Source organism: Dendropsophus ebraccatus, chromosome 4, assembly GCF_027789765.1.
Source record: "Dendropsophus ebraccatus isolate aDenEbr1 chromosome 4, aDenEbr1.pat, whole genome shotgun sequence".
NCBI classification, from domain to species: domain Eukaryota; kingdom Metazoa; phylum Chordata; class Amphibia; order Anura; family Hylidae; genus Dendropsophus; species Dendropsophus ebraccatus.
Window position 1 is genome coordinate 23,036,985 of NC_091457.1, and position 12,572 is coordinate 23,049,556.

The following is a 12,572-nucleotide window of genomic DNA, read 5'->3' on the forward strand; positions in this document are numbered from 1 at the left end:
CCAGATGTTTACGTGATACACAAGATTTTTTGGACAAAGTCCGTACGTTACCCATGCAGAATGTTAAATTCTTATGTACATTAGATGTGCAAAACCTATACACGAACATACCCCATGATGAGGGAATGTCGTGTATAGGTGATCTACTTAATCAAGATCCACGCATGGATAATGCTATGATTGCTTTCATTATGGGATTACTGGACATTACCTTGTCTAAAAATTACTTTAGGTTTGACATAGAATATTTCCTCCAAATATATGGAGTTTCGATGGGGTCGTCTGTGGCCCCTAGTGTGGCTAACATTTTTATGGAAATTTTTGAGAGAATGCACGTCGTGAGTCGCCCCGGCATGGACACGTCGTTCACCTGGTTCAGGTATGTGGACGACGTGTTCATGCTGTGGTATGACTCCGAGGATAGCTTACTACAATTTGTACAAGATCTTAATCAATGTCATAACACCATTAAATTCACCATGGAATACCACCCTACCACTATACATTATTTAGATGTACAGATAACGATCCATGAAGGGAAATACATACTACACTTTACACTAAGTCAACGGATAGAAATAACTATTTACATAAACAAAGCCATCACCCACCACAAGTTTTCAGAAGCATAGTTAAAAGTCAGTTAAGAAGAGTAGAGAGAATAGTCAGTGAAGAAAAAGAAAAATTAAATAACCAAGACAGGATGATACAGAAATTCACACGGAGAGGATACAATTATAAACAGATTAAACGAATACAACAGGAACCCACACAGGAGAGACAAAAAACTGGAGAGAGATTGATTTTTGTCACAAAATATGACTGTCACACCAACTTGGTCAAAAGAACTGTCACAAAATACTGGGGACTGCTACAAAAAGATCCCAAGTTTGGTAAGATTTTTAAGGAGCCACCTACATTTGCCTTGAAGAAAGGTAGAACTATAGCTAATCATATAGTGAGGGGAGACATAAGGAAAAAACAGATCAGCACACAGAGATTTTTACGTACCCGAAAAAAAGGCACATTTGCATGCTTAAATTGCCAAAACTGCTCAGCAATTATAAAAGGGGAAAATTTACAACACCCCACAAGAGGATACACCATTTCACACAAGGGATATTACACATGCAATAGTCAGAATGTCATATACATGTTAAAATGCCCCTGCGGTAAGTGTTATGTAGGGCAAACGAGCAGACAAATTAAAATTAGATTAAATGAGCATAGAGCATTAATAAGGAAGTATATAAAAAGAGATATTAAAGAGGATGAAAAAACATACGGAGAAACAACAGTAGCTCGGCATTTTAAACTAATGGGACATCATGTATATGAATTGAAATGGGTGATCCTTGAACAGACTAACATGACAGGCACACAAACAGAAGTGAGGAAAAAGTTGTTACAGCGCGAATGCTATTGGATTAAGACCCTAAATAGCCTTGAACCACTAGGCTTAAATGAAATATGTAGCTTTAAACCTTTCCTGTAACACACATGAAGATCGAGCCCCGGCTTACTTTTTAGATCTTAGGCTTGGCCAATGCATTATATAAAAAAAGACTAATGTGTATATAACTGAATGAATTCATAGTTAGCATTATATGTATGCAACATAGTATTGTTTTATTGAATAACTTAAATTGTATCATAGTCTGAATGACGACACGTAAAGGGTCGGGCTAAGGTGAATAAGAAGGAGCACGTCCCACTAGCCAGCACGCATGAGTAAGGGGTCCGCCCCGAAACGTCGCGTCACGGCAGTAAGGAACGCCCACTCCGTTCTATGCACACCCGAGAGAGCCCACTAGCTACCGGTATGGATTCACCATGCGAAAATTTCTGAAATAAAACGGATAAAATTCAGCAACTGAAACGTGAGTCTATCTCTTCTTTATTTCTGAAAATATATGGAATCATAAACAGTATTGTACGTATTTATACGGCACTCCAGCACCTTCATATCTGATATTATAGCATAAGGACCTATAATAATCATGTGACCATATTCATGACTAGAGGTTGTCCAACATTTTTTTCCTATTGGAAAAGGGAATAATATGTAATCTGTCCCTTTCCCTTAGTTGTTTTCACCCCTGTGTACCCGGGCCTCCTCCTCTGTTGCTGCTTTTTGGATTTGTGTTTGTTTGTTTTGTTTACATAAAGAACTTCCAGGTCACAGGGGTCAGCAGTGACATCACAGCTCTGCAAGCCTGTAGCTCCACCCCCTCCTCTTTGAATCTAGCTCCACCCACTCTACCAATAGGCGGGAAATGTCTGTATTACTACAAGTGTCTGTTGATCAGCATGGTGGCTCAGTCTCTGCCAATTACTTATAGTATCAAATCAACTAGTTTTCTGAATCTTTTATCTGTTGTAGGACTACAAACCCCAGCACACATGTACATGATAGGAGTTGTAGTCCTGGATAACATATACACTACAGTAACCATCCTACTGGTGGGCGGGGGGTCAATGAGGCAGGATTCTGTTACCTCAGCAAGAAATAGATAGAATGGTGACTGCCATGAGGTGACGCAGCCTCTCTCCGCTCCATATTACACATAGCAGCAGCACTGCCCTAACACTGTACATCTCTACACTACAATAGCAACAATATGGGGAGGATTTATTACACCCTGTGCAGAGTAGCAGGGGAGTAGTTGCCCATAGCAACCAATCATTTTTTATTTTTAAAAAGGCCTTAAAAAAATGAAACCTAGAGTCTTGCTGGTTGCTATGGGCAACTCTTTCCCTGTTCCTCTGCCCAAGTTTTGATATAAATAACCCCCATTATTTTATTTATATATGCTAATATCTGCCCCCCCCCACAACATGGCTAACCTCTGTGCCCCCACACAACATGGCTAACTCTGTGCCCCACACAACATGGCTACCCTCTATGCCCCACACAACATGGCTAACCTCTGTGCCCCACACAAAATGGCTACTCTCTATGCCAAACACAACATGGCTAACATCTGTGCCCCCCACAACATGGCTAACCTCTATGCCCCACACAACATGGCTAACCTCTATGCCCCACACAACATGGCTAACATCTCTGTCCCCCACAACATGGCTAAACTCTATGCCCCACACAACATGGCTAACATCTGTTCCCCCCACAACATGGCTAACATCTGTGCCACTCACAACATGGCTAACATCTGTGCCCCCCACAACATGGCTAACCTCTGTGCCCCCCACACCATGGCTAACATCTGTGCCCCCCACAACATGGCTAACCTCTGTACCCCTCACAACATGGCTAACCTCTCTGCCCCCCACATGGCTAACATCTGTGCCCCACACAACATGGCTACCCTCTATGCCCCACACAACATGGCTAACATCTGTGCCCCCCACAACATGGATAACCTCTGTGCCCCTTACAACATGGCTAACCTCTATGCCCCACACAACATGGCTAACATCTGTTTCCCCCACAACATGGCTAACCTCTGTGCCCCCCACAACATGGCTAACCTCTGTGCCCCCCACAACATGGCTAACATCTGTGCCCCCCACAACATGGCTAACCTCTGTGCCCCCCACAACATGGCTAACCTCTGTGCCCCACACATCATGGTTACCCTCTATGCCCCACACAACATGGCTACCCTCTCTGTGAAAAAAACTAAAAAAATAACATTCGCTGTTTACAAAAGGTTTCCGAAAAATAATTGGCATGATCATTATTTTGATGTCCGCACAGACAACGTGCGCATTGGACGTCCGTCCTTGCATTGAAGTCAATCACATCTGGGCAATAACGGACGTCTTTTTAAATGAAAAAGGTGGCCTCTTTTTCCCTCTTTTTGACGTTGTGTGAACATGACCTTGCGCTTACACCGTTTATCGTGCAAGATGAGGAATGCGATAATTTATTAGTTCAAGTGATTCCGTGTGGAGAAAAATGTTTTTTTGTAGATATAAAAAATCCCAATCCCTAATAAAAGTTTAAATCACCCCCCTTTTCCTATTTACTAAAAAAAAATATATAAACAAAATAATAAACATGTTTGTTATAGCCATGCGCGGAATCACCAGAACTATTAAATTATCACATTTCTGATCTTGCATGGTAAAAAAAACTGTGTGGTAGTAGGTGTTGGTTGGTGAGGCCCCAGCATTAAGATGGATTGCATGGTGAGACCGGGGTATAAAAAGTCTAAAGAAGAAGTCTGAGGTTGGACTTTTTTTTTTTAAAGAGCTGTGGTCCGCTGTCCTCCGCTTTGGTTCCTGGGCTCCGGGCCGATTCCTGGTCTGAGCGGGGACCCAGGTCGTGATGTGTCAGCCCCACTCAGCTAGTCAGTGGCCGAGGCAGGACCCCGATACGGACACTGACTGGCTCAGTGGGTCTGACACGTCATGACCCGGGTTCCCGTTTAGACTTAGAAGCAGCCGGGGGACTGGGAATTGGAGCGGGGGACAGCAGACCCCAGACTTTTATTTTAAGAAGCTCTAGTTTAGATAAATGGGACGTTAATTTCAAGTCTTGTGGAGCCATACAAACTCTCTTTATGGATAGTGTTAGTCTAAGGAAGAGTTACCCAGCTCTTCTGGGATTCTGACGGGCAAATCTGCCTGAAACCAGAGGGATTTATCTAAGTACTGTAGATTGAATGGGTATCAGGGGGAATTGTTGCACAGGTCACGATGAAGCCTGAAAAGTCAAAAGTCAAACTGAATCTTTGCCCCAAAAGCAGTAAAGCGACCTACACCTCTGCTGTAAGGGCTAATGTCTAATGTTTTTAAAAAAAAAAAAACATTTCACATTAATGGGGCCAATCTTTCTAAAGGGTCATATAAATCCTGTATTAGTGGGGTATTTTGTTTGCTTGCACGTCGCACAATGACTAATGACGCATCTGTTGTTTACAAACCCTTTAAAACTGTTACTAAAAGAGTTTCCTTATTGTCTTCTCACCAATAATCCCATAGGACTGTAAAAATATGTTTCCCTTCTATACATAGAAACAACCATTATCACCTGCGTACTGTAAGCCTATAAAAGCCCAGTGGTAGTAAGGGCTAATGATAGGCCGAGTGTCAAGCATGTGAGCGCAGTACGTTATCATCTTCACTTGAACTTTTTACGCTGAAAGATAAGGAGATATATATACTGTACTGTATATACTATACTGCTATGAAAACACCTGTGTGGTAAGTGGAAATTCATCAACATTTCTTTTACAATCCACCTTACTATCACGCTACATTCATCGAAACCATTTTTTTTGCAAATTATGGCTAATATTTGCATAAAACGGACAGGTTTTGGTGCCAAAATGGAAAAACCGCCCCAAAAAAAGACGTTGTGTGAACATAGCCTACATCAGTAATAGTCTTGGTCTTAAATTTAATTTTTCACAGAACGGGCAAAAAAATTCCTAGGCTAGGTTCACACTATGTAAAAAACAACGTCCGTTTTTCATATCAACAGCCGTTGTTGGGCAAGCAACGGATGTTATTTCACAAATTTCACAATTTTTTTTTTATGGCTGTCTTTTTATTTTGTTATTTTATAACCATGTGTTAAAACTTACATGTTATCTATGTCGTTCAGGTCAGTACAATCACAATGATACCCAATGTATGTACCTTTATTATTATTTTTTTTAAGTAGTAAAATATACAGTATTTTTTTTAAATTGCTTATATTTGCTATTCTGACCTCTATAACTTTTTTTTTTTTATCTTTCAGTTTGTGGGGCTGTGTGATTTTTTTTTTTTTTTTTCCAAATACCTGGAATCTCAGCGATTAATGCAGTACCTATGTACGGCATTGATTCATTATCTTAGTGCTTTATTGGTTCAGCCTGTTGTAGGCCTGCTTTGGTGCTGTAGACAGATAGATAGATAGATAGATAGATAGATAGAGTAAGTAAATGAGTTTGAGCTGTCAATGAATATGATACAACACAACACCGTACATGTCTTGTACTCTTACCCTCAGTTCTAATTATGGCGTCAGCTCAGCAGTATTCATTATATATATCTCTCATAGAATTTTTTTTTTCTTGAATTTCATGATATTTTCTCCCTTTGCAGGATGTGAACTATTGCAGCCCACCCAGCATGTGCCAGGATAATCACACCGCAGTCACTAAAGTGTTACTCTGGGGGTTTCAGAACCTTCAAAGCTTCAGGATTCCTCTGTTTGTCATCATACTGGTTATTTATACCATCATAGTGGTAGGAAACCTCATGACCGTCCTAACAGTGCTGTATGCCAAGAATCTCCGACACCCCATGTACATCTTCCTACAGAACCTTGCCTTCAGCGACGTCCTGTCCTCGTCTGTCATTGTGCCTCAGTTGCTGTACATCACATGGTGGGAGAAGGGTCACCTACTTATAGTGGGTTGTATCTGCCAGTTTTACATGTACAGCTTCCTGGGGATTGTTCAGTCTTTCCTCTTGACCGTTATGGCCTACGATCGCTATGTGGCCATTTGTGACCCCTTACGATATTCCTCCCTTCTGAGCATTAGACATTGCTACCGGCTGATCTCTTTCTCGTGGTCACTCGCCTTCGTACTGGACTCTACTGAAGTCATTTTCCTGTTCAGGTTGGAGTTTTGTGACTCCGACATCATCAATCACTTCTTTTGTGACTTATTGCCTATACTTGAAATCTCATCATCCGACACATTGATCATAATATGGCAAGACTTTGCGTTATCCATCATTACGATATTGCTGCCGTTCCTGTTTGTCCTCATATCCTACATATGCATCATGGTCACCATTCTCGGTATACCATCCACCACCGGGAGGAAGAAAGCCTTCTCCACGTGCAGCACTCATCTACTCCTCGTCTTCGTATACTACGGCGCTCTCATCGCTTTATACGTGGTGCCGTCCGATGACAATTCTCGCGACGGTAACAAGTTCAAGTCTCTGATAAATACTGTGCTGACCCCATTCAGCAATCCCCTGATTTACAGCGTAAGAAACAAAGAGCTAGTGAAGGTCTTTAAGAAATTAATTCAGAAACAGATATGGACACTAAAGTGAAAATATTAACAAATACAAAAAAAAATTTTGAAAATTTTTCCAAAATGTATTTATCTCCTCGACTCCATACTGATATACTATAGATTTATCTGGTTGCTTAGGGTTCTACTTTGTACACGACATACCGTATTTTTCGCTTTATAAGACGCACTTTTTTTCCTCCCAAAGTGGGAGGAAAATCTAAGTGCGTCTTATAAAGCGAAGACGGCTCCCAAGCAGTGCTGAGCACCGCATGGAAGCCATCCCGCCCGCCCCCTGTATTGCCGCTCACTATGCATATGCATAGTGAGCGGCTCTGAGCGATCCCCTCCGCCCGCCCAGCCTGCCCCTCCATCGCCGCTCAGCTGAGCTGATCAGAAGCCCGGGAAAGTGCAATGAGCAGCACTTTCCTGGGCTCCTGATCGGCTGTCAGCTGAGCGAGCGGGCGGAGGTGGTCCCGGAACTCACCTGTCCGGCGGCCCCAGCAGCTCCTGTCTCCCGTCGGCCGCGCGCACTTCCGACATCCTCCGGGCACAGGCAGCGGGGTACAGAGACTGCCTGTGTCCTGGATGTGTTCTGCAGCCTCTATCATTCATGATAGAGGTTGCAGGACACTTCCGGCACAGGCAGCGTCTCTGTACCCCGCTGCCTGTGCCCGGAGGATGTCGGAAGTGCGCGCGGCCGACGGGAGACAGGAGCTGCTGGGGCCGCCGGACAGGTGAGTTACTGGTTTGTTGTTTTAGGGGGGGAAATGGCTGCTATGGGGGGCACAGGGTACTAAGGGGGGTCACTGGCTACTATGGGGGTCACTGTCTACTATGGGGGTCACTGTCTACTATGGGGGTCACTGGCTACTATGGGGGTCACTGTCTACTATGGGGGTCACTGTCTACTATGGGGGTCACTGGCTACTATGGGGGCACTGGCTACTATGGGGGGATTGGCTACTATGGGGGGATTGGCTACTATGAGGGGCACTGGCTACTATGAGGGGCACTGGCTACTATGGGGGGATTGGCTACTATGAGGGGATTGGCTACTATGGGGGGATTGGCTACTATGAGGGGCACTGGCTACTATGAGGGGCACTGGCTACTATGGGGGGATTGGCTACTATGAGGGGATTGGCTACTATGGGGGGATTGGCTACTATGGGGGGCACTGGCTACTATGGGGGGCACTGGCTACTATGTGGGGCACTTTATGGGGGATTGGTTACTATGTGGGCACTATATGCTATCTCCAAACTGTGACAATGAGCAAAATATTTTTTTTTCTATTTTTCTCCCCTAAAATCAGGGGTGCGTCTTATCAAAAGGTGCGTCCTATAAAGCGAAAAATACGGTAAGCAATGGTTACAAACAGAATGTTTCACTTATAATTTGCTATATCAAAATTCAGAGGGTCGGAAGTGTACGTACCGTACACCTAATAACATGGAAAATTATAGAAAACAATGTCATGGACTAAGAAGCATCAGGTTAGGTAATTAGATGTATTACTCTGCTATTTATTCGTGTACCTATGAAGAAAATTACACAAAAACTGATCCTAAACAATAACTCTCAGACTGGAAAGTAACTCGAAAATATAAGGGATAGAATTATCGCCACAGACCAGGTAGTCACAACAGAATCCAGACCAATTTATAGAAGTCCCCTGATGAACCTGATTAGGAGAAATGCGTCTGGAAAATTGTGCTAAGAGCTAGATTAAAGGGGGTTATCCAGTGCTACAAAAACATGGCCACTTTCTTCCAGAGACAGCACCATTCTTGTCTCCAGTTTGGGTGCAGGTTTTGTAACTCCGTTCTATTAAAGTGAATGGATCTTAATTGCAAAACACACCTAAACCGGAGACAAGAGACGTGTTGTCTCTGGAAGAAAGTGGCCATGTTTTTGTAGTGTGGATAACCCCTTTAGGAATAAGATACTGAAAAGCTTGTGGGATGCGTGAGTACTAGGGAAAAGTGTATGATCGATCACCTCCTTCACAGTACAGGAATCCAGACCAATATGACTTGGGTCCATGAGGTTCAGTTTGCAGAATTGTGAGTAGATGAGGCTCACCACAAAAGGTTTAAGGCTAGGTTCACACTACGTTTTTGTAATCCATTTTTTTGCAAAAAACAGATGATAAACTGACCAAAAAAACGGATGCAATTGTGTGCATCCGTTTTGATCCGTTTTTCCATTATTTAAAAAAACGGATCAAAAACTTTTTTTTTAGAATGGAAGTCAATAGAAAAATGGATCAAAACGGATTCACACAATTGCATCCGTTTTTTCCATCCTATTTTTTGCAAAAACAGTTTAAAAAAACGAATTGCAAAAACGTAGTCTGGACCCAGCCTTAATCTGTGTTTTATATAGTGTAATTATGTATACGTATAAATATATATATATATATATATATATATATATATACATTTATATATGTAAGTATATATAAGTATATAAGTATACAGTCTACTAAATTGCCTAGATACTGCCATAGTGTAAATTGAAAAATGGGGCCAGATATAAAATATTTAAATGGGCACTGTCACTTTAAAAAAAACCTTTCACCGCGATGGAATCTTAATAGGGCCGTCTCTGCCACAGGCAGAAAGAGCAAGGGGAGAAGTGTTCAGCCTTGTACTTCTCTCCTGCTTGTCCTAGTGAGCGGTCAGAAACTGAACACTCAGACTCTGATGAAAACTTTTGACATCTACAATGTGTGAAAAATAAATAGGTATAAAAATAAAATATATTTATATATATATAAAAAAAGTGATACTACCACAGTGTCCGCTTAGCCAATCACTGGTGAGGACACCGTTGTGTCTATTTATTGGCTGAGTGGGCAGGTCCCCCACTGATCTCATTTTAGAAGTAGGGAAAAGTAGTGAACAGGGGGGATCAGCAATCTCTGGTTAAAGGGCTGCAGGGTATAAGGGTGGTTGAGTATCACTTGTCTTTTTTGTTTTTTTTATTTATACAACTCCGAAAAAATGTCAAACAGATTATCACACTGGAATCCCCATTAAAGGGAATGTGTCATCAGAAAATTACCTTTATGTTTTTATGCTGTTTTATTTCTAAAAAATTGTTGGTGATATTTTTTTCCTAATTTTCCATAATCCTGTAATCTTGCAGTTCTCACCACTAGGTCTTAAGTTAAGGTCTTAATTCACCCAAAGTGCGAGAAGGAGCGTTATCGGAAGTCCTTCCTTCCTGCAGCGGTTAGGCTGTACAACCAACACCGACCTATGCAGAGATCACTTCACAAAAAGAACTAAAATAGTCTAATGTTTTATTGTATCTTTTTTACCTTTTTCTTCTCTTTCTTTACTTTAATCGTAATGCCTTTGCTTTACCTTTTTAGCTTTTTAATATCTATGCTGCTGTAACACACTGAATTTCCCCATGGTGGGACTATTAAAGGATTATCTTATCTCATCTTAAGACTTCCTGTTTTGTCTGTGATGATAAGAAGGAGGCTGCTGTGAAGTGATCTGTACAGCATTACAGCATCACATGACATCAGTAGCTAGATAGCACCAGTATAAGACAGTAGCAGCTTCCTGTAGGATGACCTCTTCAGAGGTCACAGAGGACGCTCAATAATCCCTATAAGGATAGGCTGAGTTGTGGTGAGCATATATGCTGTTCTCTGATGGAATACACTACTCCCTACTCCCCATGTTTTCCGTGTTTCAGTTACAACTAGGGATGGTCCGAACCCGCTGAGGTTCGGGTTCGTACGGTGGATACAGCGGGAGGACTGCCTGGAAAACTAGGATACAGCCATAGCCATAGGCTGATGCCGAGCGTTCGGGTTCATACGATGGTCCTAACCTCGGCAGGTTCGGACCATCCTTAGTTACAACCATCAGGCTTTGCAAGCAGCTAGAAGACTTGAAGTATTTGCTGCCTCCTGTTATTTCCCTCTACAATCTACAGTCTGGAGTCATTGCCGTAATATTGCGTTATGGAAAATAGAGCGCAGATCAGTTCAATACCCTGTGTATACACTCCGGCCGGGATTCCCTCGGCCTGCAGCACAACGTAAGTTCTGTACCAATCGCGGCCGTTGCAACAACAGCCATGATAAGTACAAAAGTTACGTTGTGTGAACATGGCCTATGGCTGTATGCACGTTTTCCAAGTATTTTCCTGGTTGACACCGCGCGGTATCCTCCCTCTGCATGGAGCGGCCAGCCGAATGGAGGAAGATGAGCGCAGATCAGTTTTGCTTTGAATCTGGTTCACTCATTTCTACAAATTACTATGAACCAGTCATGTGGGCCGTCCCTGAGAAGCGACACTGCCAGAGAGATGGGATCACAGCCAACTCAAGCGCGCCATTGGTGAATAACGCCCAAACCCCCACCAACCACCCAGACCCCCACCAATCCAGTGGTTTAACCTCCCAGACACCCCCCCCCCCAATCCAGTGGTTTAACCTCCCAGACCCCCACCAATCAAGTGGTTTAACCTCCCAGACCCCCACCAATCCAGTGGTTTAACTTCCCAGACCCCCACCAATCCAGTGGTTTAACCGCCTAGACTCCCACCAATCCAGGAACACAATCCAACCCAGTAAATGGAGCGCTCAACGCCAGGCCAGCTACCCATTCATTCTGTATGGGGCTCCTGAGCACTTCCCAGCTATATTCTATATTAGAGCAGAATACTTGCACTATGTATTGGAACATGCCACATGAGAACCTTTTATTGCAGGCTACGGGGGGCCACAAGAGATATAAAGACATTTTGTGAAGGATTCAGCACTCCGAGATATAAATGTTAAGCTGGATTAGAGGAACCAACGTGTTTCTCCCAGGTCAGCTTCATCATAGTTTGCCACATTATGGCTGCATAGAATTCTATTGACAATGAGGTTTGTCAATATGTTCATATGACTAATACCCAGATGACTAGTACAAAGTAACACAAACTCATGTAAAGTGTTAGTTACTTTACACGGGTCATAACTAATAATAAAAACTCCAAAGTAATTGAATAATAGACAATTATAAACTTACTTGGTTCCATGGGGGGATGGGATCACATTCGTCAGGCTTTGTATGATGCCACCAAGAGACCAATTACTTAGCGGCTACATTTCTTGTCTATTGTCCCAAAGGAACAGAACAAATAATAATTATGAGACATGAGAACGACATTGGTGAGAAGAATTCTGTAATAGACGGTGACGGAAATACCTTCCCTCCTATTATCCCTGGAGAACAATCAGCACGATGCCAAATGTTCTCAGAACTGTATGATTGCTGTATTATGTATATTATGTATGTATTATGTATTATTGGATTTATCGGATTACATTGGAAGTAAAACAATTGTCAGATTTTGGAACCAATATCACAACTTTTATTAACATATTTTTATTTTAACGCCTTAATAAAGGTGATTTGTTGCAATTTATTGTGGTATATGTGGAGTATACTGTGCAGAGCTGTATGTGTGTGCATTATATTGTGCAGAGCTGTGTGTGTAGTACTATACAGAGCTGTGTGTGTAGTATACTTTGCCGAGCTGTGTGTGCAGTATATTGTGCAG

The 12,572-nt window shown here is 42.4% G+C and overlaps 1 protein-coding gene across 1 annotated transcript; it reads left to right on the plus strand.

Annotated features, from left to right (window-relative positions):
- Positions 1-818: 818 nt before the first annotated feature.
- On the plus strand, positions 819-7,029 carry LOC138789227 (olfactory receptor-like protein COR4). The gene is made up of 2 exons (XM_069967836.1): positions 819-893; positions 6,061-7,029. The coding sequence occupies exons 1-2, from the start codon at positions 819-821 to the stop codon at positions 7,027-7,029; spliced, it is 1,044 nt and encodes a 347-aa protein (XP_069823937.1).
- The last annotated feature ends 5,543 nt before the right edge of the window (positions 7,030-12,572 follow it).